Source organism: Manis pentadactyla, chromosome 3 (genome assembly GCF_030020395.1).
Source record: "Manis pentadactyla isolate mManPen7 chromosome 3, mManPen7.hap1, whole genome shotgun sequence".
NCBI lineage: Eukaryota > Metazoa > Chordata > Mammalia > Pholidota > Manidae > Manis > Manis pentadactyla.
In genome coordinates, this window is record NC_080021.1 from 211,120,018 (window position 1) to 211,147,632 (window position 27,615).

Sequence of the window (27,615 nt, forward strand, 5' to 3'; positions counted from 1 at the left end):
GTGACGGCTTATGGTGCTTTGTTTAACAAATAAATCATAGTTAAGAGGAGTGTATTAGTAATAAATGAAAAAAGACAGCTTAATTAAAATGCATGGAGCCAGCTTCTTGATGTACATCCAAACTCCAAATCTGAATTCCAAAAATCAGAGTGAATGGAAGGTTAGGAAGACCCTTACCACCACTTGGTATGGTGATCAGAAGATGACAGACTGTGTGGTTTGTTTTTGAAGCTGCTGCGCAGAGTGACGAGTGTGTCCTGACCCCTGTGAGGTGGCCACACCTTTCCAGCAGGTGTCATCAGGAACCCAGGTAGAAACCAGACCTGGGAGGCCTCATCCCCCCAGGAAGGACCAGCTGTCAAGCCCACACCCTGAATTCTCCCTGGGAATCCACTGAGGGCAGGGGGAGGGTTCCCCACCCCCTGCCCAGTTGCCTTGGGAGGTGGGGGAGCCAGGTGCCAAGCCCAGGACCCCAGGGCAAGGGTGTCAGTGAGATCTCCTCCCCACTGGGCTGAGAGGGACTTCCCTGCCTCTTGATTTGGAAACAAAGTGCAAAAAGTCAGCCCTGGAAAGTTTCCCCATGTGAAGTTTAAAAGCGCCTGTGCTGGAGAGGCTGGCTTTGAAGCAGCTCACTGGGGCCCCTCCGCAGGCTCCTGCGAGTCAGAGGGCCAGCCTTGCCTCAGATCTGCTGTGCCAGCCTCTGCAGGGCTGGGAAATGGGAATTGTTTTTAAGCTGAAATTTTACTTGTTCAGCTCACTTCTTTGCCGCCTCTCTTCTTTTGTTCTCAGTCACCTCCTTCCTCTGCCTTTTACTCCTCTTTTGCTTCCTCCTTTTAGTGAAAAGGAGCAGGCAGACCTGGGTTCAAATGAGTGCAGGCTCTTACTACTAGCTGTGTGACCTAGGGCCAATGACTTAGCCTCTCTGGACCCCAGTGCATTTTTAGAAAAGGGAAGGCACTAGTGTCCATGAGGCAGGCGTGCTTTGAAGGTTAGCCAAGGTAACTGCACGGAAGTGCCCAGCACCTGCTGGCCCACAGAAGGGGCTCTGTAAGCATTATATCCCTCGCTCTCTACAGATCCTCCTGTCTCCTCATGTCTGTATATTGCTACTAAATATTCACAGGCAAGTACTCTCACCTTTGTCTGGGCTCACTTAACTCCTACTTATCCTTCATCCTTCTGCATTTAAGCTTCACTTTTCTTTTTCATCCTCTTAACACACGTTACTAAGTACCTACCTTGTACCGGACACTGTATGCCACACCATGAAGAGTAAACCCGGGATAGGCCTGCTCTCAGAGAGCTCCCAGTCCCACACCCCAGGATTCCTGTGGGACTCTGTCATAACAGTCTTCATGGTCCTAAATGTTCAAAAGTGTCTTCCCCACGAAACAAGCACTTTGTGAAGGGAGGGGAATGCCCAGCACAGAGGCTGGCACACAATGGATACTGATTGTTCAGTCGAACAACAAATGCCAGCTGAAGACACTGCCTATGGGGCTGACTATAATGGCACAGAGGGGAACCAAGCCTGGGTGTGCTCTCTCAGAATGGCCATACTCTTGTGGGGGCACAGATGCCAAGGCAGACAATGACACTACAGGGTGGGCAGTGCTAGGACAAAGCAGAGGAAGGGACAAGAAATGACAACCCCCCCAAGGACCAAAGGCAAAGGACTTGTATGGGAACTGAATCTGGCTTCCACCTTCCACTTCAGAAAAGGGGAAATAGAACACATGTGGTTCCCACGTACTGAGGCTCAGACTCTTCAGTCTCCAAGCCCCTCCCACTCCATGCCTGGCGTGCCACCTCTCCAGCCTCATCCCCCCCCACTCTCACCCCCTTCCTTCTGCTCCAGGTATAGTGGCTTTCCTAATGGCCATGTTCCCTCTTGCCTTCCAGCCTCCCTTGGCACACACTGGTCACTGCCCCCCCATCCCCTTTAGCATCTCCTTCCATCTTCCTGCCAACTGCAACCCTGGCCTCACACCTGATTTCAGACCTCAGCTTCAATGTCACCACACCCTGAGAAAGCCCTTCCTGAGCCCCCAGCCCCATCCAGTTTCCCTGGATGTTCAGTCTCTCACTGCACTCTCTATGCCTCCATGGCACTTGTACAACTATCATGAAATAATTATGGAATTGCTGTTCAGTCTGTCTCTTTAGCTAGACTGCATGAAAGCAGAGACCACACCTACCTTGTGAATGACTATATCCTCAGTGCCAAGCAAAAATCACCACATAAATGAATAAAATCTGGACAGAATGACTAACTGAGCACTTAATGCATACCATGGATGATCCTAACCACAATCTTAAAAGGGGGGTGGTTATCGTTCCCATTTTACAGATGAGGAAACTGAAGCTTAGAGTGGTACCAAGGCCAGGTACTGGGTGAGTGCTCTTGAATCCAACCTGTCTGATGCTGAAGTGTCACACAATCCAGGAAGCACCACTGAAGGTGAAGCTTAAAAATCATTTATGGTGTGTGTGCATGCATGCATGCATGTGTGTGTGAAGGTGGGGAGGAATAGATTTCCTGCTTGGGTCTAAGGACAGGAGAGAGCATTGCCCCCCTGCTTGATGTCAGTGAGGGAGGAAACAGCCAACGTGAGATGTTTATCCAGCTCTGGTATCTGTGTCCTGGGTAAAGGGGAAGTACACAAGCTTTGCTTCTCAGGAGGGACTTTAGGGACCCTTGAGGAAACTGCCCTTGACTTTCCCTGTTGAACTGGCCTTCTGGTCCTTGTCCTGGCCCTTGAGGCTGGTGACAAGGGTTTTGCTGGGCACGCACAGCACCCGGTGAGCCCTGGTTGCCAGGCAGCTACCACAGTGGCTGCTGCCACGAAGTAAGCAGAACTCCAAGAGGGAGAAGTGGAGCCCTAGAGCCCCCCCTGCCCCCATCCCCTTCCCCAGCGCCGCTCCCAACCTCACCACCTAGAGGGGCTTAACTCCTTTCAGAGATAAGGAAACTGCAGCAGAAAGGGAGGAAGTTACTTATCCGAGGTTTCAGACGGGAAAATGGCTTAAGCCGGATTCTGGGGCTGCTGTTCCGAGGACGGATAGAGGGAGGGAAGGCGAGTCTTTGGAGCAAAGGGAGAAAGGGGTGGAGAGGGAAGGTAGAAAGAAATGAGAGAGGAGAAAATGGTGAGAGCGACCGCCAAGGGGGTACGACAGTGAGCATCAGGATCGTTAAGAGGAAAAGAAGTGCGGCGAGCACCAGAGCTGGGGACACAGGGAGGGACCGAGAGAAGAGACGGAGAGGCGCGACAGGGACCGGGAGCGGAGAGAGACAGAGGCAGGCAGAGACGGACAGACGGAGCGGCGGGCGCCAGCGACAGTGACAGAGGGGGCGGGGCGGGCGGGGAGCACGCGGAGCGGGTGCGGGAGCGGGACGGCCGGCGGGCGGAGGCCAGGATGCGGCGCCGCGCCCCCGCCCCGCCTGCGGCCCGGGCCGCCCCCGCGCCCGCCCCGCTCCCAGCCGCACGCGCCCGCAGCCCGGCCCGGGACCCGCGGCCCGCGCCCACGAGGCTGGCGTCAGCTGGCAGCGCGGGGCCGGAGCCGAGCGGCGAGCGCCGCAGCGACGGTGGCAGTCCCGCTACTCGGCGGGCCCTGATTGATTTGTCAGCCCAGGCGACCGAACAGCCCCTCTGATCCGCGCTCCCGCTCCGCGGCCTCTCGGCGCGGGGCCTCCTCCCCGCGCCTCGCCGGGCATCCGGGCCGGTCCCCTGGACTGCAGGACGCCCGCCCCCCGGAGCCCCTCCCCGGCCCCCCACACTTCGCACCTCCTCCGGCTCGGCCGGGCTCGCCCGCAGGCCCTGGGGCTGCCCACGGCCCCCTCGCCCCCGCCGGGCACCGTGCCAGCCCCCCCCAGCCCTCACCCTGACGCTCCCCCGCAGCCCGGCGCCCCCGCCCCCCGCCCCCCTGCCCGGGCCCGGGGCTGCCCGCAGAGCCGGTCGCACCCGCTGCGGAGGACTCGGGAAGGTAAGCAGGCGCCGCGACTCGCCGGGAGGGGCCGCGGGGCTGCGCGGGCGCGCGGACAGCGGCGCGGCGGGTACCCGCGGACCCGGGCCGCGGATGCCCCTGCCACCCAGCCGGGGCCCCGCGGGAGCGCCGCCGGGGCGGACGAGCTTCGGGCGAGCTGGAACTGCACCGGGGGACGGGGCGGGTGTTGGGTGAGGTAGTTACCCGCCTTTCTGTCCTGGGACTAGCGGGGTCTCGCTCTCAGGTAGAGATCTCTGTCCATACCTTTGATCTTTAAGGAATTCTCTTCCGCTCTTGCCTTCACCTCTGAGTCTCTAAAAATTCATAGGACCATTTTACTGTCTTTTTTGAGGCATCACCGCTTTTCCCGTCTCTTTCTCAGGCAGCAGTCTCTTCTGATTTCTTTCCCCAATTAAGCATTTTGTCTCCCTGCCCCAGTTTAGAAGAATTTTCTTCCTCTTTCTCACTCCCCAATTTGGAAGGAAATTCTTTCTCCTAACTTTACAACCATCCTCTCTCTCACTCTCCCATTTTGAAGGCTAGACCCCCTTCTCTGTCACCCTTTTACACCACTTAATTCTGAGTGTGCAGATGGCGGTGGAACTTGTGCTTTTCTGGTTCAGGGACCAGTTACGGGGACTCTGCACCCAAAGCGGGGTGCCGGCCATCCATGTTAGCCTCCGTGCAAAAAGCAACTGCCCAGGTGGACAGGGTATTTGTTTCCAGGGTCCAGGAGGGAAGACTCTCCCCACCCCCGGAAACAAAGACTGGAGGCCCACTGAGACCGTCCCATCCTCTTCCAAGGCTGAAGAATCCCAGCTTCTGGGCTGACGGGCCACATGGAACCTCCCTCCCCCACCCCTTTAACTTTAAAATAGTTTAATGAACACAGAGAGAGAAATCATTTTTTCTCTCTTTTCTGAGTGGTGAGCAGTCTACAAAGAGAAAGGGGAAAGAAGGGAAAGAGCTTTAACTCTGATCCTCGCAATTAGTTCCCTGGGACTGGGAAGGGGGGGCAGCCCGGGAGCCTCGGTTCTTCAGATACAAAAGCATTTAGATCGCTTTAGACCGGTTAATCCTGAGTCTGGCTCGGGTCTCTTTTGTTTCCCAACTCCATTGTGGGTTTTGTGCAGTTTCTCTCTGTTCGTGTGATTGACTAGCCAATGGATGGTAATTATCCAAATGTCCCCTCTGTCCTTTGACTGACTTCTCCGTATTATGGGCAACTGTCATGCATTCTGTCATTCCATATCATATTACACGTATTATCATATGAAGTCTCTCTCCCCACCTCCATATAAAGGAAGGATCCTCAGTCCAGATGCTGCTGCTTTTAGAAGGAAGGGCCCCGAGAAAATTGTCCTGGGCATGGTTCAGAATACAGAGCAGAAGACTCCCAAAATGGGAGGTTCTGCAGGTAATTTGCTTTGCTGGATGGGAGGTGGGGGTGGTTTCTGGGGTTGGGGTTAGAAAGATTGTTCTGGGGGCTTGGAGCAGGCTTGCCAGCTGGTATTCCTCTTGGAGCGGTTTGAACGGATCCAGCATACCTTACAGAGAAACTTAGAAGCAGCCTTTTGACCCCAAAATACCCGAAAAGTCTGTGAGACCAGGTCCTTTTTGGGGTACTGGAGCTTAGTGGCATGTGCTCAGGACATTAGCCCTTAAAATCTCAAAATATACCTCTTCTACCTGTGGCCCTTCAAAGGACAAATGCTTTGGACTCTTGTCCCCATTTTCTACCAAGCGAACTGGGGATGGAGGAACCAGCCATGTCTATTTTACCACCCCCCTCCCCCAACTAGCTGATGTTAAACCTCTGTTAAAGGGATAAGCTTTTCCAGTGATGCTTTTGCACAGATAAACTTAGTGCCCCTTGGTGCAATTGTGCGTGCCATCACTTAAGAGGAAGGCAGGATTTATAACAAGGAGGCTTTGCAGACAGAGACTCTGGGGTCCTCTGAATCTGTGGGCAGGACTAGCCTTTCTTCTACTAAAATGGGAAAAAAGTGTTTTATTATTGCAATGGATATGAAGTGCCTCCCAGATGTACAGCCTCGCAGTTAATTACCTTGTTCTTCATCAAATATATGAGCAATAAATTCTCCAAAAGGGAGGTGTGTGTGTGTGTGTGTGTGTGTGTGTGTGTGTGTATAAATAGATGGATAGATTAATGCAGGAGAGAGAGAAACTCACATTCTCTTTAAGACCACAGAAAAAGACAGGCTATTTTATGGGAAGCTTGATATACTGTGCGGCAAGATGCTTTGAATTTTTTTGATGATCAAATATACATGATCAAGCTGAGCATGTTAGGGTGTGAGGTGCACAGACAGTCAATGGCCATTGATCAAGCTGTTAAGTATTTTTGCTGTTTATAAATACAGAGAGATCCCAGATGATTTAAAGAATTGGATAGTTAAGAAAATGGCATTCTACATTTCATTGGAAAAGGGGAACTGGCTGATCAATTACAAAAAACACAAATCATTATTTCCAACTACTGCCCACCCACTCCAATACGTTAGAAAATGTGAACTTCATTTGCAGGGGTGTTCCTGAATACAGTAAAAATATTCCAAGTAGTTTTTTGGGGGTCTGTCCAAAACAGTCACTTTACTTGAGCCTTATTCACAGGCTGGGAGTTTACTTCCCTGTCTCTCTCTCTCTCTCTCTCTCTCTCTCTCTCACACACACACACACACACACACACACATACACACACACGCACGCACACACTAGCAACCACAATTTTGACCCAGACTGATGTGATGCTGAAAAGATGGTGAGGGTGTCATTTCTGGGAGTCGGATCTAAGGTCCTTAAAACCCCTCTAGTTAGGAACAGGGTGAACTGGCCACATGGCCTTTCCCAATTAACTGATTTCTCACTAATCTAAAATCTATTTAGAAAGGTGTGGAGGGAGTGGGGGATGGAGATTTAAAGATAACCTCTAATTGGTCTGAAAAAATTCAGTGGACACCTAGAAAACCTTTCTATTGCTCTGTCATTCTTTCTCTCTTCTCTCCTTCCTGTCTCTTACTCTCATTTGCCTTCTAGAAATTAAAAGTTGACTTTGAAAGGAGGGGGCAATGAGAAGCAGTTGGAAAGGGGGAGGAGAGAAAACGAACTTTTAATTCTTTTTTTATTGTGTTGCATGGCAATCTTATTTGTAATCATCCAATTAGCTATTTTGTAGAAGGATCATGTTCAAGAAAAATCAGTGCTCACCCAGATTGGTGAAATTTAAGCATACAGACATTTGTAGTTATGTTTTGGTTTTACATCTTAAAAAGACAGAGTGTGAATTTTAGATTTTTCTATCTGCAGAAAAATCTTTCCCAACTAAGAGTCCCTCACTGGGGGAGCTCAGGCATTCCTACTGATAAACCCTCCCTGAAAATGGAACTGAAATTGACATACCTCAAAAAAGTTGATCCACCTAGAAATAGATGAATCAGTCCTGATTGGGTGGACATGCCCTTTCACCTCATTGTGTCTGACCTATCACTTAATTAATCTCTCCCAGATGCAGGGCTGTTGACAATGCCAAAGATAAGCAGTATTTTGAACAAAGCAGGAAGCTTTTTAAAGAACAAGACGAGGTTCGAGGCTCTTAAAAATGTGTAAATCATCAGCATTTAGATGGGAGATTGTTGTAACAGAGCTGGAGCTCAGAGATGGTCCCACCTTTGCAAAAAAAAAAAACTTTCTGTGCTTTTCTTTAACCACTGATATCTATCTGAATTCATTTTTTGCTTATCTTCTCTCTGTTCCTGGTTTCCTTCTATCACTCCTCTCTGGATTCAGACTATCATGGCTAGTTTATTGAAAATTGTTGTCTGCTTCCCAGCCTTGTCTCTGGCTCTTCAAGTTGTTTTTTATAACATTAGGGCTATTGAGGTGGTCAGCTTCGAAGGCTTTGGGTGACAAAATATTGACTGCATTTGCTATTACTTTATGAAGGAGGACATTTGTGCAAGAGGCACCTTGGTGACACACAGGGAATAGTTCATTAATTAAAAGACTTGCTAATTGCTGCTTGAATTACTGTACAGAGAGGATGAAATGAGTTTGTAAAGATGACAATTGGGGGAATACAATTTTTTTTTGCTTGAAACATTTTTATAAATAAGTCCTAGAAAATGTGTTGCTTTTACTCATGCCTCTATCGTTATCTATTCAATTGAGCTTCAATTAATGATAATATATGGTCCGGGATCCTTAGCTGGGCTGACTGATGGAAGAAGAGCTTTGTTGAATTTGGTGCAGGTGGCACTGTTTAATAAGCACAGGAAAGAGTGAATAATGTAGTGCTTGCAAAGAGAAGTAAATGCAAAATAGATCGCTCTAATTATGGCAGCCCCCAGAAATGGAGATACAAGCTGAAATGGGCAACTGGCTGGGAAAATCCAAATGGAGCTGATTGTCCCTTGCCTTTTTTACTTTTAAGGACTGACATGGTAGCTTAAGAGTAAATTTGGGTGAGCTCATCTGACTCAACAAAAACACAAATTCAAAACCTGGGACTGATGACCTATCAGTGTTTGCCTTAACTATCTAAAATCCTTTACCAGATAGTAAAATTCAGCCCTAAAACAGGGCCATCTGAACATTTTTTCCCGCACAAGCTCATTATTACTAGTTTTCATGCTCTATTGCAAAGTGTCGGGAGATTTTTGTTTTGTTTTGTTTTAATTTTTTTATGCCTGAGAAAATGAGCCTATTGGAAATCAAAGTGTGAATACTTAAGTAAACAGAATTTCCCATATACCTCTGCAAGGGTCTGTAATGACTTTCATTCATTCAGTGATAATCGATGGGACATTAGTTTTAATTAATAGAAGAATAAAAATGTGGGGGCGGTGGTGGCATAAGAGGCTGGGCTTCAGATAAAGCATTATGTGGGAAATGACTGTTCCTAACCCAAAGAGACAATGCTAGCTTCCCAAATAGCAGTAGAGATTTGCTAATCATGCCAGTGGGAAGTTGGGCTGGGGAAGGGTTAAGGTCCTGCTGAAAGCACCAGAGGAGAGAGAGGTGGTGGCCAGGCTGAGCATTTTCCCTCCCCTGCAATCTTACCGTTCCCCTCAGACAAGTAGCGAGTCTTACATCACCTCATAGGAGAGGAACCTTCTTACATCGAAGGAAGGTGGAATTTATGCTAGGAGCCTATTATGGTTTGTGATGGTAAAATAGTGCCAGCGGCTGGGAAGCCAAAATCAACATTCTTTAGCTTGGATTAGAAAAGGCTGGGGTTGAGTATGTGTGGGCTTCGGGAACTGGGCTGAGAGAAGTCCTGGGTGTGCTAGATCCGGGGTGATCGGCACAGTAATGCCTCCAGCAAGTCTGCAGAGATGCTTGGCCTCTGAATGGAGACCCAGGGAGTAGGCAACCCCAGCATCGTTAGCTAAAAACCCCTCTTTTTTGTTTTGTGGGAATGTTCACCTAACCCACCCCCAGTCAATCAGAGATGGCTGGGCACTTACGTCGATTAGCGTTTGTGAAGCTCATAAAAGGTTTATGAGGAAACCTTTGCTTAGAAATAGAGTTAAGGGGGGTCCTGCTGTCAGAGATGGATAGCAGAGATCCCTTTGAACGAAGAAAGACTGCGGTAGAAACATTTTCTGGTCTCAAGTGCATGTAGGCACAATACTTGTCAGCTAGTCAAGAGTTCAGCCACTTCTACCCCCATCCCCACTTTTCCCCTACAAAATCTTCCTGATTCTCCTTTCAGCAAAATGTGGCTCCCTGTGTAAGGAAATTTATTGCTGTTATTTGTGCTTCGACCTAAAAGACAGCCAGATTAGCAAAATTGCCCTTCTAGGACTGGGTAGTATTCTGGGTTAGAGTGAAAAGAAATTACCCTCAAAGAATGGCTATAGTTATACCAGCTGAAAAAAAAAGGACATCTTGTTAAAATATTTACTTTTTTTTTTAACTTCCAGGGAAATTTACATCTTTGCATGGAAACTGGTAGGTAGAGATGCAATTAGCTATTGTATATTTTGTTATATTGTTCTTTAGAATAATCTGATCTGACAGATTTACATTGTTAACAATGTCATTTAAGCAGGACCCAGATACAAACTTTCCCCACCTTAATCAATAGTGGTAAATCCTTTAGTTGAAGTGAACAATCTCTGACCTAGTATTCATATTTCTTTTACCGATTCCCTGTAATAAAATTGAACATTTTGTCACCACTTTGAGAAACACTGCCAAACACCTTAAAACACATGTCACACGCCATCAGCCCCTCATTTCCCTCCTCCGGGAATTTCTACATCTGGAATCATAATCACAGATAAAAACCTTGACAAAATCGCATCTGAGCATATTTCTCTCTGCAGCCCTTACCTTCTCATAACATTTAATACAATATTAATACCTGCTACTGAAAGGCAGGAGGGAGGAAAAGGGCTGCCAACCTCCACGTTTCCTGATGCATCATGTTCAAACCTGAAATTCACACTCCATGTTTCATATTAAGTTCAGTGCGTTTAACAGGGCCCTAGAGAGAGGCCCCTGGTTAGTTCCCCAACCTGCTCATCTGATGCCCAGGGAGGTGGTCTCAGAATTGGATAGATCACTGTAGGGAGAAGAAGAGAAGGAATTGGGCTTCTTTCTGCTTGAGATGGGCCAAGACATTTATGTATCCACAGACATGGGGTTCTTACCTGAAATAAGGCCCCTCTGATTTGTACTGTTCATAGTGGGGACCAGCAGATTTTCTGTAAGATGTGCTCAAGGCAGTGAGCTGATTTCATAAAGAGGTAGCCATACCTGAGCTGATTTGCTGCTGACTGACAGCCTCTCACATCAATATAACCCATCCCCACCCCACCTCAGCTAAAGGAGGCTCACAGGTCTGAGCAGCGGGGGTCCTTGGAAGACCGGATTCTTCTGCCATCCCTGTGACTCAGCCTCATCTTTTCTGGGAGAAGTCCACAACCCCACATTCCTCCACAGTGGCAAGGACTCACCATTCCTCTGCTATCCAAACAAGAGACAGGTTAGACAGAAAGGAAAAGTGCAAGAAACGTAGGCCACTGGGGGTTCCTGGGGGCAGGTGTGATACTCTAAAAGTGAACTTTCAGATATTGATGGCTTTGTACAGGTCCCTGCCATTCTTTAACTAGAATTAGGGTCAAGACAGACCATAGCAATCCCAGGGAACCCAAAAGCAATGCTCCCTCCCTTTTAAAAATGTAAACCTCCAGGCTTCTGGAATAAGTAACCAGCATGTCTAGTAGCAGTCTCAGTGTAGAGGGACACAAACACGCACACACACACTTCCCTAAACAAGGCACACTTTGGTGAGCAAGGAGTATAATTTGCTCAATGGTGCAACCCAAAGAACAGGGGACATTACACTTTACTCCCGGAACGGAGGACGCAACTGGCCGTGTAACTGCAGCCAACAGTTTTAAGAATAGTCCTTTCAGTTTCAAGGAAGAGAAGAAACGTTTGCCTCTTTCTTTGCAGTTATCCCACAGGCTTCCCTGCCCCAAACCCCAACACCATTCTCATAGAGTTTTAGATCATTCATTAGCAGTGCCCAAAGGGGGACCCCAGGCTGGCAAGTCTGGGGCTGAGGAAGGTGGCTTCCCCTGCCTGGAGTCCTTCCCTGGTGACTCCCAAATCCGGCGTTTTCTCTGCCTGCCTCTCCCACTGGGGAGACTCGGATAGGCTGCAAAAATCTGGGCGCCCGCTCGCTCGCTTGTCAAGAAGCAAACTGTCTTCACATACTCCAAGAGCAACATCCCTGCCTAGGAAGAGGAAGGAAGAGGCAAAATAAATAAAACCAGTTAATGTTGTAGTTAACTTGCAAATCAAGTAAATCTGTTGGTGCCGTATTTGAGAAATAAACCATCAGAGCGTCACAGCAAACACACACTTCTGAACGTCTTCATTTTGATTTAATGGTATATCAGCGTCAACTATCGCTTCCTCTGCTGGTACACACGGCCTGATGCCGCGGGAGGAGGGTGCCCATGTTTATCACCGAGTGAGATGACTAATTACACCTTGTCAATCACCGGCTATGAAGACATAAAACCAGCGCGCACAATGAAGTAGTTGCCTGCAGCGTCAATTAGTTGGCGATTCGGAGGTTATTGCGTGGCCCTGCTTTGGCCGACTCTAATAACGGGACAGAGCGCCGGGAACAGTGCACTGATCAATCACCCTCTTTCCGCGGCTCCAGCCCCCTCTTCCTCCGCGCGGCCCGGCCTCACTTTCTCTGGGCGGCATGTGTTTCCTCCCTCCGCGGCCCCGGCCTTGTGGCGCCGGCAGCCCCGGGAAGTTTGCGCGCGGCAGCTCCGCAGCCGGCAGCCGGGAGCCCCGCAGCCTTCGGGGAGCGCCGGGGCTGGTGGCCCCTTTGTTGGAAGAGGCGTGGAGGGATTGCTTTTGTTCTGAGTTAGTCACGGTGGCCGGCTGGAGGCTGCTGCCTCATTATGCGCTGGGTCTGCTCGTCTGCGAGGAAGCAGATGGTGGGGAGGTAGGCAGCGGCGAGAGTAGCCAGACCTGAATTCCGTTCACCTGTCACCTCCCACAAAAGGCAGGTTCAAGGGACTCAGGGATTCTTTTCCCCTATCTGGGGGAGGGGCGTCGAGGGGCTCTTGTTTCCGGCGCCTGCCAAGATTCCATTTACCTGCGGGTGCCTGCTCCCCCCACCGCCTACCTTCCTCTCGGCGGCAGCTTCTCGCGCACCGTGTAAATGTCACTCACGTGTCAAGATGTGTGTTTACAGCCTGTTCCTTTCCTTGTTTAGTCTCCACGGACAGGGCTCAGTGGTTGTGAGACGTCCCCCGCCGCTGGCGGAGATTAGCAAAGTTACTGGTCTCTGAACCCGGGGTCGGGCACCCAGATCCCGCCCTGCGGCGGAAGACGCGTTTGAGCCTCCTGCAGACCCGAGGGAGTCCCAGCCTGACACGGAGGGATAAATAGGCGGGCGCACCCGGCGGGAGACCTGAATGCTAGGGAATTTGGGGTCTGTCGGCGATGGGTGTGGCTGCTGGTCAGAGAGGTGGCGACGAAATCGTGTGCTCACGTATACGGGTGGAGTGAAGAGACGCAGTGTGTGTTTCCACGTTTCTTGGGACGCGGCAAGAGTTACCAAGTGCTCCTTCCCCCCACACCCCAGCTACGGCAGCCCCTTCGAGTTTTCGAAAACGTTATTGCATCCGGCCATGGACAACGCCTAGCTGCTCCAGTGTTGTTACAGTATTTTTTTCTATCCCTTAAGCGACCTCCAGATGAAGCTCGGTAACTCCCAGATTAGATTTTCATTCCCTACTTTCTTGTAGGGAAGCGCCCCAGATGAGTCAGTAAAACATACTTGTGTATATGTGTAGGCGTCCTTGTGTTTGGGCGCCGGTGGTGTGCAGGCGCCAGTGCACACGTCTGTGTGAATACACGCTCCTGTGCGTCTTGGAGTTTATGGTCCTTCCCTCGCGTTGGGGCATCTGTGCGTGTGCAGTATGCACACAAATACCTGTAACTTAATTTTTCGAATATGCAAAGCATAACCTCCTAGCAGTGCATTCAGTAGGTAGAATTGTCTGAGCATGCAATTGTACTTAAAAGGTGCCATCCCGCTTAACAGATACATTTTCCTGCCTGGCCCTGGACACTTACATTCGATAGTCATGTGTAGACTCTAGCTCTACATTCCTGCTGGTCAAATTTTTGCCAACACTGATGAACATCGGTGTTTGTACACATGAACAAGAGCGCATATGATTGGGCATTCCAAGCACACGCATATTTATGTCTGAAAGTTATGTATGGTGTGTGTAAAGTATGATTTTGTGCTGCCTCAACTCTGTGCCCTGTAAGATAAACTACATAGGCTAGCCTTTTACCTCCTCCTGGCAAGCAAATCTCTTCAGACTGACCAGCCTGGAAAGCAGACCCAGGAGATGGAACTCAGTAACTGACTTGTTCATTCGGTTTTTCTCTATTACTTTCTATTTACTAAATCCAGCTTCACCACCCACCTGGGTATCGCCTTCCAGTTCCCAGGAGACTCTAGGTTGAGCCTGAAGTCTGGGGACTGGCAGTGACAGTTGGGATTTACCGAGCAGGCCAGGTTGTTGGTCCTCGAAAGGGTACAACCAGGTGGCAGGATGGATGCCTGTCAATAGCTGGGTCTGTGGCATGATGCAACCAGAGAGAGGGCAGAGAATTGCGGTGGTCTTTAAGATCTCTCTCTATAATGCCTAATGTATCTCAGAGTGGAAAAGTTTTTAATGGGAGAAATGGTGACGGAAAAAAGGGAGCGATGAAAATTTTCTTAGTGCCTACTAAGTTCCAGGCATTTCACCCCATCCATGCGGAGAGGACTTCTTGTACCCCATCCACCGAAATGTTTAGAAACCGGCTAAGGCAAGTTAAGTCACTTGCCTAAGATTACTCTGCAGGTAAATGGCAGAACTAGAATTCGAACCCATGCCGTTCCTAGTTCCTAAAGCCGAGGTCGCATCCACTCTTCCAGGCTGGAGAGAAACCAGGAAGAGTGAAAGGCGCTATGCACTGGGCCATTAATATGGACCCTAGCTCGCCTGGAGAGAGGAGTGCTGGCTGGCCTGCTCCCGGGGAGTCACAACTCCCGTCGGCTCTAGTCTCCCGGGCTCAGCCGGATCCCCGGAGGCTTGTGCAGCCGCCCTATGCCCACGGCGCGAAGCCAGGGCGGAAGGCCGAACTCGGTGGGAAGCAGCCAAAGGCTCCTGAAGCTCTGTCCCAGGCCTGTCTTCCCAGGCCTCCCCAGCCGGCGCCCGAGGTGAAGGCCCTGGGCCGTGGGGAGACAGGAATGAGAACTCCTCAAGCACCTTCCGGCTGCGCCTTCTCAGGATGGAGATGGCGGGGAGAGGGTTTAATTTTCCTTTCCGAAGAATAGCAGGAAACTGTTCGTGGCTCAAAAACTCCAAACCCCGCGCGCGCCCTCCTCCCTCTCTCTCGTGCCGCCTCCCTCCAGCCTCGCCCACCAGCTCCCACCATCCCTGCGCTCCTCTCCTCCGGCTTCCCCCCGCCTCTCGGCCCTCCCGCCTTCCCCGAGCACGCGCTGCCAGGACCCGGGGTGCCGCGCGGCCAATGGCGCGGCGGCAGGACGTGATGTCAGGCGCGGCTGTAGAAAAGGCGCGGACGCTTGGCTGGCGCGGACTGCAGAGCCGGGGCTGGGCTCGGCGCGCTCTGGGAGAGCCTTGCGCGCGGCTGGGCCCTCGGCCGGCGGCTCCACCTCCCCCTCTGCTCCTCCTCCTTTTTCCCTCCTCCTCCTCCACCTACTCCTCCTTCTTCTCCTCCTCCTCCTCCTCTTCCTCCTCCTCCTCTTCAATTCTCCCGGTGTCTCGGCTCCGCTCGCTGGCTTCAGAAAAACCCCCACTCCATTCGCCGACCCTGCGCCAAAGCGGGTCGCCTTGGGCAGGGGGCGCACCCGAGGGAGGGGAGAGGTACAGGCAGCTGGGCCGCCGCGGGCACCTAGCCGCTCCCCGGTGAGCCCCGGCCGCAGCCGTCGCCGCCCCGGGCAGAGTTTGCGTTTCTGCTTTGCGCCCGGGGCGCCGTAGCCGGGCGGGCGATGCCCGCGGCGTGAAAGCGCCCTCGGCGGGCGCCGACCTCTGCCCTCGTCTCCCACCCCCCTCACTCCCCCCCCCGCCCCGTGCCCTCGTGACCCTGGCTTTGGCGCCGCCGCCCAGGCGCCCCGCGATGTAGCTGCCCCCGCGCCTCGGCGGGAGGCGTCCTGGCCCGCGGGCGCCCGGAGCCCGGCCTGGGGGCGCAGCCGAGCTCGGGCGGGGCCGGGGCCGCGGTGGCGATGCACCGGGTCCGTTAGCGCTGGGAGCGCCAGGCAGCTGAGGCGGGGGGCAAACCCTCCCGCGGAGGAGCCGCGCCCCCGGCCCCGCCAGTCCCGCCGCGATGCTGTTCCACAGTCTGTCGGGCCCTGAGGTGCACGGGGTCATCGACGAGATGGACCGTAGGGCCAAGAGCGAGGCTCCCGCCATCAGCTCCGCCATCGACCGCGGCGACACCGAGACGGTAGGCGCACGGCTGCGGGGTCGGGGCTGAAAGCTGGGGCCGGGTCGGTCTGCGCCTCTTCCCTCCGAAGTTTGGGGGCACTTTGGCAAGAGCCCTTCGTGCCGCACGGGACTGGGTGCTGGGCATCTGCGGACAGGATGCAAGGCCCGTAGCTCCCGGCTCGGGGGAAACCCGGCTGCTGGGGTGGAGGAGGGAAACAAGGTCGAAACCGAAATATAAGACCCTGAGGGTAGACACGAATATTTCTCCGTAAGTGGGAGCGAAGCCCTACCCGAGGGTCGGGATGGCCCTCTTCTCACTTCACCGGGTCCTTTGGTCGCCAGCTCCGCGCCCTCCACCGCCAGGCTCTAGCTGCTGGAGGCGCCGCCTGCGGCGTGGCGAAGAGCGAACCGCACTGGGGCCCCAGCCGGCTTGGGCAGCTCCCCGCCTCCCGGCAGGCAGGGTTCTCTCCCCAGCGCAATTCCGGTGGTCGAAGCCTTCGGGGCCAGCGATTTTCGTTGATCGCATGCCTGGTCTTCTGGCCCGCTGGACTTGGCCAGGCCAGGGCTGGGAGTTCAGGCTCGGGCCTGGCTCTCTTGGAAGGAAAGTTCATTCGGATCCCCACACCTGGCCCAAAAAGCCAGTTCCTTGTCTCAGACTTCCCCGGGGCCAGACTAGCAGGCACTGTCCAAGAAGGGCCTAGAAATGACCTTTGGAGGCCAGGGAGGTGGGGAGCCCGGGGAAGCCTCTTTGCTAGAAAAGTAAGAGCAGCAGCCTCGGGCTTCTGAGCTCTTCCTCCAGGGTTAAACCTTGTTAGCCTCAGTTCCATCAGGCAAAGATTCGAATTGGACCTGTCTTGTACTCAGAGACTTTGAGGGTGCCTCTGCACCCCACTCACCATCTTCCGGGACCCAAGAGGGCCTCAGCCAGTGTTGCGGAGGTGGTGGAGGGGCAGAGGTTTCGAGAATTGCCCTGGCTTAAACCTCTGACTTTATGGTCCAGAGATCACTGGGGCTGGGGGCCAGAAACTCTGCTGGGTCTCTGGAGAGGAGTCTGTGGAGAGTGGCTATTAATGATCATTTACCCCTTTATCTGGGGGCCCAGCCAAGTGGCTCCTTTAGGAAACAGTTTGGGGGAAGTTTTTGGAGGGCTTGACTGGAGTAGCCACTGCTGCCTCAGTCCCCAAACACAGCCTGAGCCCTTCTGGGAAAAGGGCAGAGGGGACAGGAAGGGGAAAAGTAAGGAGGGAGATTGATTCAGGCTAGCAGTCAGACCTCGGCGAGTGGCTACTGTGGGCTGCATGGGCGGGCCTGGGTTCTGAGCCTCCTGGATGTGGTCCTGTTGGGGTGGAGGAAGCACACTGTACACCCTGGTGGCCCCTTCCATGTTTTGGGCTGGCCGGGACCATGGAGGGAGCTGTGGGTGCCTGCTTTCCCATGGCGGCTGGGTTGCAGGCTGACACAGGCTCTGCCGTCTGCTGCCTCCCTCCCTCTGCAGACCATGCCATCCATCAGCAGTGACCGGGCTGCGCTGTGCGCTGGCTGCGGGGGCAAGATATCGGACCGCTACTACCTGCTGGCGGTGGACAAGCAGTGGCACATGCGCTGCCTCAAGTGCTGCGAGTGCAAGCTCAACCTGGAGTCGGAACTCACCTGTTTCAGCAAGGATGGAAGCATCTACTGCAAGGAAGACTACTACAGGTACTCCCCCCAACAACCACCTTGAGACCCACTGCCCCTCAGGACCTCTCCTCTCAAACACAATCTTGCCCAGTTTCTTTTCCCTCCAGGCCCAAGGGAGTGTTGCCTACCTAGGTCCCCCTTCTCCAAGACAGTACAAATTGCGTGACAACCTTTTAAAAAGGCAATTTGAGGGAACTCTTGGAAAGGTCTATGAAGTGTAGGGACCCAGAGAAAAGCAGAAACTGCTTTGACAATAAATAAGCTTGGGTTGGGGGGTCCTTGTCTCTCTCCCTTTGAAGTTTTGTGGGTCAGCCAGAGGGAACAGAAACAGGCAACGCCAAACCCAGGTAGCCTGGGCTAGTGTGGAACAAAGTTGGAGGGAGAGCTAGGAGATCAAAATGGGTGCATTTCCAGGTCTTTCCTGGAGATGAGAGTGAAAGCTGGCCAGGATCAAAGAACCGGAATCGCCAACAGTCTCCAAGATCATTGTTTTTCCTCTCCGTGGTTTAGGGTTAGGGCCTGTTTATATTCTCTTTCTCTCCCCCTCTCTCCCTGTCTGTGTTTCTTCCAAATTAGAAATGTCTGTAGGATTCCCAAGTGCTGGCAGAGAGGCCAGCGGTAAAGGGTAAGTGGGGAGCTTCTCCCCCATTCCCAAGCAAAGGCTTTGAGTAGAGTAGACGCCTTTGTAGGCATGAAAATGGCTAAAGGAAACTCTATTTCAGGGAAGGACCAGACCTGGGCCAAGATCGAGGTCCTTCTTTTCCCATCCTCCAAGTTTGAGACCGGTTGCTCAGCTTGAGGAGATTTCCCTCAGTGACAGCAGCGGCACCTGGAGGAGGGATGTGGGGGGTATCCAACCCGTGTGTCCCCACAGTTCCTCCCTCGATGGTCCCTACAGGAGGTTCTCGGTGCAGCGCTGCGCCCGCTGCCACCTGGGCATCTCCGCCTCGGAGATGGTGATGCGAGCTCGGGACTTGGTTTATCACCTCAACTGCTTCACGTGCACCACGTGTAACAAGATGCTGACCACGGGTGACCATTTCGGCATGAAGGACAGCCTGGTCTACTGCCGCTTGCACTTCGAGGCGCTGCTGCAGGGCGAGTACCCCGCTCACTTCAACCACGCCGATGTGGCGGCAGCCGCAGCTGCAGCCGCGGCAGCCAAGAGTGCGGGGCTGGGCGCAGCCGGGGCCAACCCTCTGGGTCTTCCCTACTACAATGGTGTGGGCACAGTGCAGAAGGGGAGGCCGAGAAAGCGCAAGAGCCCGGGTCCTGGGGCAGATCTGGCGGCCTACAATGCTGGTGAGTGCAAGGCGCCCCGAGCGCCCCTGTTGGGTTGGGGGAAAGTGCGTGGCGTCGACTGGGTGGACCAGAGTGAACTAAAGTGTGATAGAAATACACAGCATCCGGGTTACTCCAGCCCTTAGCCTCCCCATCCCACAGCACCATACAACCTGGCATAAGGGACATTAGACCCGCTTGGCTCCAGCCCATGCGTCCTTGGCTGGAGCAGGAGGAGAGGATTCATTAGTGTCTTGCTACTCTTGGTGAAGGGTCTCATGGCTGGGAAATTTCTTGGAGGTGGCTTTTTGGTTTGAGCCTTTCCCCCACTTCGCTGGGCAGAAAGTGCAAGGATAGACAAAAAGCAAGGTGCAGCGTACACCAACCAGGCTCTGGGGTGATGCGGCAGAGGGCGGCGACCTGGCGCTTTGGATGAGTGAGGCAGGGCGGCGGGGGTCCCAAGAGAAAGGACTGGTGGTTGCTGGGGGCAGGGAGCTCGGCCTGGCTTGACGCCTGGTCCTGTGAAATGTCCCGAGGGCAGCGGCCTCGGGAAACTTGGGCCCAGGAGCCTTTTGAGCAAGGGCAGGCCGTTGTGCCCGCTCTGATCCTTATGCTTCTCCAGGGCTCGGTTTTCCCCGAGCTTCTGAGTTCCGGGCTCCAACGGGGCGCCCAGAGGAGAGCCGCGATCCTCGGAAGCCCGCGCGGGGCGACGAGGCTGGAGTAGGCCTGGCTTCGCGTCGGGGTAGGGTGGAGGGCTCGTTTCGCATTTCCTGAATCTTTGAACCCCGGGCCGTTCCTGGAGAGGTTCTGCGGGCTTCTGCGCCCCTCCCCGCCCAGGACAGCTGTGTAGGTTCTCGGGCCGGGCAAATTGAACCCCCAACATCTGCCTCGAGTCTGCACGGCCGGGAAAGGTTTATGACTCCCTGGGCTTCTGAACTAGATAGAGTTTATTTGCAATTACTTTCTTTCTTTCGTTTGCGACTGAATTGGATCTGGAGATTTTGTTTTCTTCCTCCTTTTCCCCTTAGTCTAACGCACAAGTGGAAACAAAACAAAACAAACCCAAGACTACACGGAGAGAGCAGCGGTTAGGGAAGAAGTCAGGGTTATTTTGATCCTTAAAAATCTGAGCCGACTGGGAAGGAAAAAGGGAGGGGGGTGCATGTGGGAGGGTCGCCTGTTCGCCCTAACGAAGTTGCTTGTCGGAAGATCGTGGGGAGTGTGTTTCAGTGGCGGAGCTGGGAGGAAAATGCAGCCCCCAGTCTGGTAAGATGGTGAGGTGTCGGCAAGCAGGTCCGCCGACGTGGATTAAAAATTTGTTGAAGGTTCTACCAAAGATCCCGCTCTCCAAAACTTCCATCCCTCATCTCCCATCTCCCTGAAAATGGGCTACACCGAGTCCAGGCCAGGTCCCCCCAAACAAAGCCGCATGTATTTATCAAGGGGGTGTCGGCCCTCAGTAGGAAGTAGCGGGCGGCTGGGCCACAGGCGCCTGGTGTGGGTGGGGAGCGGGATTGCGTTTTCTCCGCACGCAGGATGACAACTGGGTTTGGAATTGAGAGGTAGAAGGTACAGAGATTTATTTGTGTTTTTTGCTGCTCCGCCGCCTTCCCTGGCGAGGTCGCGCCGCGCAGAGCAAGGAGATGTGGCTGCAGGCTGAGTTTCGGAGAGCTGGCGCTCCTACAAGACATTCCCCACTCATGCCTTGTCCCCGTTTTCTCTTTGCCCCCCCGACACACATTTTTTGTTTTTCTTTTGACTCTCCCAGCCCCCCTTTCTCTGTGTCTGTCTCTGCTTCTGTCCCCCCGTTTGCCTGTTGCCGGCTCTTACTCTCTCTCCCGGCGCGCGCGTCTCTGGCCTTGGCGCGGGCTTCCTGTACTGGTTGAAACCAAGCTTGGCGCCCGGCAGTGCCGGTGCGGCTCGCTTATTCGGGGTTCCCGGGATCAGGCTGGGAAACGGCGTGGGAGAAGGCGCCTCTCTGGCGGCACTGGGTCCGGCCAGGCCTCCCCAGGCCTGTCTGCGGTCCTCCTCGCTCCCCTCCCGGCACTGGCAGGCGACGACTGGCCGCAGTATGAGCCGTAGGGCGGCTTCGACTGGAAAGAGGGGGCCGTGGAGGGTGCGACTGCGGTGGGGTGTACTGGCAGGAGTCTGTGTGAGTGTGCGTGCGTGTTTCTGATTGTGAGGACAGGAGCTTATTATATATATGACTGTCCCACACCCAGGAGTCCAGCCACACCAACCCCTTGCAAAGCCCATTGCTCTGGGGAGACAGTCCGGTCGAGGAGCGGGCACTTATTACTGGACGGTGAGCTCAGGCAGAGCGGGGAGGGGCGCCATCGGTATGCCCAGCCCTGGGTTTAGGGAAGGCCAGCCAGAGCGGCGAGCTGCAGGGTCGGAAAGTCCTTCCGGGGCGGTGGCAGCGCCCGCCCTCCTCTGGCCACCCCTCGGGTCCGAGAGCGCAGCCCTAGTCCCGAAGAAGGAACCGAAACCTCCCCCCAATCCAGAGCCTGGCGACGGCCGGGGGCGCCGACAAGAAGGCCAGAGAGAGAGGGGCCCGGGCCGTGCACTTTGCGCAGGGGTTTGCTCGCCACGGCCGCGGGCGTCGCGCGGACCGGCCGGACGCCGGGGCCTCTCCCAGCCCCAGCTTTTTGTGTGTGTGTGCCTGGCGGCGTAATTACTGATTTGATTCCAGTCCATTATTTAGACAATTGAACCTACAATCTCGTCTTTAGTAAAATGAGGCGAAGTCAGATTTGATTACAGGTTCAGTCCCAGCGACAAGAGCTCGAAACCCGATGGGTTAATAACAGATCACGAGTAAATTATTCATGATTTTACGAGCTCTTTAGCTCCATTGAATCGGCCTAATTGAGAGGAAAAAAAAAAAAGGAGAGAAAAGGCCTGGTCCTCCGCCTCCCCTCGGCCCCTCGCTCCTCCCCGGATCCGATCTTGGGGAATCTCGACCAGGTCCCGGGCATTGGGGGAGGGAGGAAGAGGACCTGGGGCACCCGTCAAATCGGGACCCAACGGCCACTTCTCCCGCCGCCCTTGCTTCCCCAGAGCAGCCTCCTGTCCCTGCTGCTGGCCAGCCTCAGCCTCCCTACCTCGCGCCGGCTCCTTTTCTGGCGTCCCTCCTTTTCCCTCTATCCCCTTTTTACCACTGCCCGGCCAGTAAGGGATTCGGAATAGGCTTCCCTGCAGGGATGTGCTCTCCTTGAGACCCTGGGCTTCAATTCCTTAACCTGGACCCTCCACCACACATCTCCCCTATTTCTGGACCTTGCAGTCCCCTCAAGGCTCTTGCTGTGTCTCTTCTGATTTCTTTCTGTCTTTGTAGCATCTCTCCCATGCTCCCCATCTCCACTGCTTTTTCCTCTGTCGCTTCTCTTTCTTTTCCTGGCTGTGTCCATCTTCCCTCCCTACTTGCTCTCCTTTTCTCTCTCTCCTCATTCTCTCTGTTGTTCTACCTCTGTCTCTTTCTCTTCTTTCCATCTCCCTCCCCCCAACTGAACTACTTCTCCCCACCTCGGCCACACTCAGGGCACGGCCCTTGGGGGCGTGGGGCACCAGTCCCAGTGGAGCTCATTAATAGCAGCAAGGCCCAGACAGGGGCTGGGTGGAGGGCTGGACCCAGAGATTCCCTGTGGGGAGGCCTGCCCCACCCCCTGTAGAGCTGGAGACTGGGGGCCAGAAGAGGGTCGCTCCCTGCAGTGGGGGCAGGGCAGGGCAGTTTCCATGGATCCCATTTGGAGTCATGCTCAGATCCCCTCTAAATGGCTGGACCACCCCATTCTTCACCTGGGCACTCTTGGTGGGGAACTTGGATGCCTGGCTGCTTGTGGGAAAGGGCCCTTAGGAGGTGTAGCCACTTGCTGACAGCTCCATGGTTAGGGACAGAACCTGCATCTTGGAAATTCTTACTGCAAGGGACTCCTCTCTACCTGAGCACAGGGAGAAGTAGGTCACCAGGAGAACAGAAGAATTTCTGAGGTAGTGTCCCCAGATAAAATTCAGGACACCCAGTTAAATTTCAATTTCAGGTAAACAACAAACACATTTTTAGTATAAGTGTATCCCATGCAATGTTTGAGTTAAATAAACAATAAATGATTTTCAAATATAGATGTATAACTTACAATATTTGAATTTTAAGTACATAACAAATCAATTTTTAGCATAGGTATGTCCCGTGCAATATTTGAGACATACTTATATTTTAAAAATTGTTCAGTGTTTATCTGAAATTCAAATTTAACTGGAAGCCTGTTTTTTTTTTTTTTCTAAATCTGGTGGCTCTATTATGGGCAGGTGATTGGAGCTTGAGATATAGTCCCAGTTTAGTGGGAATTAGTTACTCTCCTATGAGGTTTCCCCAAAGTAAGAACTTACGGGTAGGATGGCTTCGGATTCAATGAGGGGACCTTGGAGAGAGGTCCTGCATGTCCCCATCAGCCTCCAGGTTGCCCAGCAACTTTCTGAGGCCCAAGGTTTCCACCCCTGTTCCCCACCCTCAGTGCCTTTTAGGCATTGGCAGTTAGGCCCCTGCTGGGCACCTTCTGGATAGGGACAGCCTCCCCAAAGACTCATGCTTCATCTTTGCCTCCCTTTGTGGAAGGGAGCAAGACTGCAGTATTGAATTTAGGCTCAGCCATTACCAGTGGTGGGGCTGTGTGCTTGTGGCTGCCTTTCCCTCAGGGTTAGCTTCCTCTTCTCTAAGGTGGGGTGAACAGCAGTAGCCACCCTTGGAGCAATAGTGATGCCTCCTGATGTACAGAAAGCCAAAGGCATACCCTACGTGCCAAATCCACGTTAATTTCTTCCTCTAACTTCCTTCCCTTTCTATGAGAATCCCAAAGATTGCTTAACCTCCCTGCCTCATGCACCCCATTTGTAAAACTGGGGAACAGCTGCTTCAGAGGGCAGTGGTGCAGATTAGACTACAAACTATGATTTCCAACCTTCAGCCCAGTGCTCAGAGCCGAGGGGTCATGCAGTACTTCTGGGTGTGAGAATTGATGAGGGTGAAATCAGAGTGGAGAGATGTCAGTCATCAGCTTCAAGGTGCCTGTCCCTAAAACCGGGGGTGGGGAGACCAGACACAGCCCTCCTCCTTGGGGAATGCAGGGGGAAAACAGGAAGATTGTGGGCCCCAGAGGCCCTGTGCTCCTGCATCCTCTGTCAAGTGACTTCCCACTATGAGCCTCAGTTTCAACATCTTTAAAAAGGGGGATCTAATGCCTTGCTAATAGGGTTGATTGAGAATTCGATGGAAATGTGCAAGTAAAGCCCTTCAGCACATCAGCTGGAGTCAGATAAGCTATCAACAAGTTGTAGCTGTTACTGTAACATGATGGCTCAAAACGATTTCAGATTCCTAAAGCTAGGTTTGAATCCAGCATTTCCTAGGAGAGTGACCCTGGGCAGGTGGCTCTCTCTGAGTCTCTAATTACCCTGTAAATCTATATAATGGGGATAATATCTCCATCTCAGGGGCAGCACACGCAGCCAGTATAGTTCTAGGTTAGAAATACTTGGTGGTGGGTGGATAGGGTGGGTGTGGACTAGGCAATGTGTGGGTGTTCAAAGGCAGGTTAGGAGGTTCACCTGCCCCCTCTGCGTCCCCTCCCCAGCGCTGAGCTGCAACGAGAATGACGCGGAGCACCTGGACCGCGACCAGCCATACCCCAGCAGCCAGAAGACGAAGCGCATGCGCACCTCCTTCAAGCACCACCAGCTTCGGACCATGAAGTCTTACTTTGCCATTAACCACAACCCTGACGCTAAGGACTTGAAGCAGCTCGCGCAGAAGACGGGCCTCACCAAGCGGGTCCTCCAGGTCAGCTGGGGTCCGGGCTAGGGGTTGCGGGCATCTGCGGCAGCCAGGGTTTGGGGTGGAAGCCCACAGCCGTGGTGTGCCTTGGAAGGACTTTCCCTTTCTCTTTCTTCTCTTTCTCCAACTCTTCAGTCTGTCTCAAGCTGTATGACAATCTTTTTTCTAACTTTACGTCTACTGTCTCTTTCAATTTTTGTCTCACAATTTCTGTTTTGTGTATGTGTGTCCCTCTGACCTCTTTGTCTCCACACAGTCTCTTTTCTTTCTTGTAAACAATTCTTGGTTGCTATTTATTACTCAAGCGACACTCAAGCATGTTCATTTTGTAAAAGGTTCAAGCATTTCAGATGCTTTTTCGGTCCTCCGCCCACGTTGGCCCCTCATCCCAGGATGCATGTCTGAGGCAACTGCTGTTGAGCCCTTTGCTCCTTCTGCTTCTTGCTCCTCACTTGCTCTCTCTAGTTTCTCTTTCTTTCTGTCTCTAAGTTTTTCTTCTTTGTTTCTCAGAAGCTCCCAGAAGCAAGGTTTGGGTGTGTGTGTGTGTGTTGGGGGAAGAGCCCTTGGGAGGGCCATGGGGGCTCTCCTGGGTCTGCCCAAAGGAATTTGAGAGTAGATGGGTGCCTTGGAAACTGGGCAGAATTGCACTTGTATGTGAGGGTGCTTTCTTGATAGAATCCAGAACTTTCATCAGATTTCTGAAGGGTCTGTCCATCACCCCGAAGATATTAAGAACCCCCATTTGGGGACTCACAGGCTCCTGCATGACCCAAACTTGTGGCAGAGCCTTGAGCCACCACTTCTCAAGTTGTCAGCCCCTCCTCTTACTCATTTTGAGGTCCCGAGCAAGTCACTTCAGTCCTCTGAGCCTGTTTCATGATGTGTAAAACAGACACAAGAAATTACTATGCTGCAGGTTTATTGGAGGAACATTGAGATGATGTAAGTATCCACCGTCGTAGCTGGCACTTAACTGCTCAGTGGATGGTAGCTGCGCACCAGTTAATCAACTAGAATGAACGCTATTCTGGTCTCTGAACTTCAGTCCATCCCCCCACCACCACCCACACACACGCGTAAAATGATAACGTGAGAATATCTCCCTTTATGGCAAGTTTAAGCAGCTCCTCAGGACGTGTGATTGTAGGGAGAGCCACGCACATTTTGGGGTAAGAAAATCGAGAGAGAAGGTGGTCTGACCATGAGGTCTCACAGCGTGAGGGAAGGTGCTGGGATTCGAGTCCAGGCCCGTCTCACCTACCCTCCAGCCCAAGTTCGTTGGAGACTGATGACCAATGGGGAGGGAAGCGACACCAAGGTGTTGAGGGTGATGATGGTGGGCTGCGCAGCTGCCCAAAGTTTTGCTGCAAGTCTGTCAGAAAAAGAAAAGAAGCATTTTGGGGATGGCAGCAGTGGTGGGAAGGGACTGTGACATGAGCGAAGGTCTGCAGATCTCCGGGGAGTTGGGAGTCGGGGCTCTCTGCCCTGCTTGCCCGCGCCCCTGCTCATTGAGAGAGGCTCTGGGTCAGCTTCGTCTTGCGGGCTCGGTGACGTGACCGGGGGAGGCGAGGGCCCGCCAATGGGACGCTGATGCGCCTCTGTGGGTCCGCCCCCAGCCGGCGCTCTGCGCCGGCCCCGCCCCTCCTATTTGGGCCCATTTTGCCCGCGGGTTCCTCTGGCCTGGGCTCAAGCAAGGGCTGGGGACAGTGCTGTGTCCTTGGGGTCTCGGATCGCCCTCATCCGTTTTTCTCGGACTTCAATTTCTTGGGGTTAGTTCGGGGGACCCTCCTTGGCACCCCCTCCGATCCTCAGCCCTGGGTGGACCAGTTGCCAGCCTCTTCTCTGGTTAGTAGGATGCTTTGATCCTTCCCGTGTCTGGATACCCTTCTGATGTGTGGGTGGGGGTGGTTCATGAATCAGCCCCTGGGAGCAGGCAGGCAGGAGTAAGGGCAGGGACACACTGTGGGGAAACTGGGTTCAGGAAGGTCTGGGTTCCCTTCTGCTGCTCGTCTACTTACTGGCTGTGTGTCTTGTGCTTGGACAAATTAGTTAACGTAGCTGAGCCATAGCTTTTTCATCTGTAAAATGGGCACCATGAGGGCTCATACATCTATCTCCCAGTTATCCAGATTAAGTGAAAGAAAAAGTGCCCATAGTTGAGCCTGCATCTGATTGAGGAGCCACTCTCTGCTGGCCTTAGTGAGGCAGGAGGCCTGGTTACCTGATTTAGGAGCGCTCTGGATTTCTAGCATAGTTATTGTCCATCCTTTCATCTGACCAAACAGCTACTGACCCAGCCCCCAGGGACCCAGATATGAATGAACCAGAGTCCTGGCCCTGAAAAAGTTTCACTTAGTAGGTGTACTGCAGAGCCACATTCAGTTTCCCCAGTGTGTCCAGTTGGGGGTGGGGAGGAGGCTCTTTGGGAGATGGGGGAGGAGCCAACCACCCTCTGTGTGAGGGAAGGCTCACCTGAGAGACCTGGGAGAGTGTGTGCCCTGCCCCCTCGTCCCCTAGAATCCTGAGCCAGGGCTGCTCACATTTGCCCCCATGGAGATTGTGCCCCTCCACCATGAGGACTCGGAAAAGCCCAGGGGCATGGGACTGGTTGAGGGAAAAAAGCGTGGACAGTTTTGGTGTGTCTCCTAATCAATAAATGTTCGAGTGCTCTACTCTGTACCAGGCACTTGGAAAGGCCTGTGAAATACATTTGCTCCTTGAGTCCTCATTGTAGGGCATCATGATCCCTCCTCCCCCACTCTACAGATGAGAACATTGAGGCCCAAATGATTTCCACTTGCCCCGTGTCACACTTTGCTAGTAAGGAGC

The 27,615-nt window shown here is 53.1% G+C and overlaps 1 protein-coding gene across 2 annotated transcripts in view; it reads left to right on the forward strand.

The window, feature by feature from the left end:
• The first annotated feature begins 3,874 nt into the window (after positions 1-3,874).
• LHX2 (LIM homeobox 2) overlaps positions 3,875-27,615 on the forward strand; it is a 31,632-nt gene continuing 7,891 nt past the window's right edge. Inside the window, exons 1-4 of one of the 2 annotated variants that reach the window (XM_057499021.1) lie at positions 3,875-3,984; positions 17,491-17,693; positions 18,574-18,977; positions 24,587-24,792. In XM_057499021.1, coding sequence (XP_057355004.1) covers positions 17,494-17,693; positions 18,574-18,977; positions 24,587-24,792 — 810 coding nt within the window. In that variant the 5' untranslated portion in view covers positions 3,875-3,984; positions 17,491-17,493. Of the gene's footprint in view, positions 3,985-15,880; positions 16,015-17,490; positions 17,694-18,573; positions 18,978-24,586; positions 24,793-27,615 lie in introns of those variants that run through there. The other variant, XM_036913981.2, reaches the window with a different exon arrangement.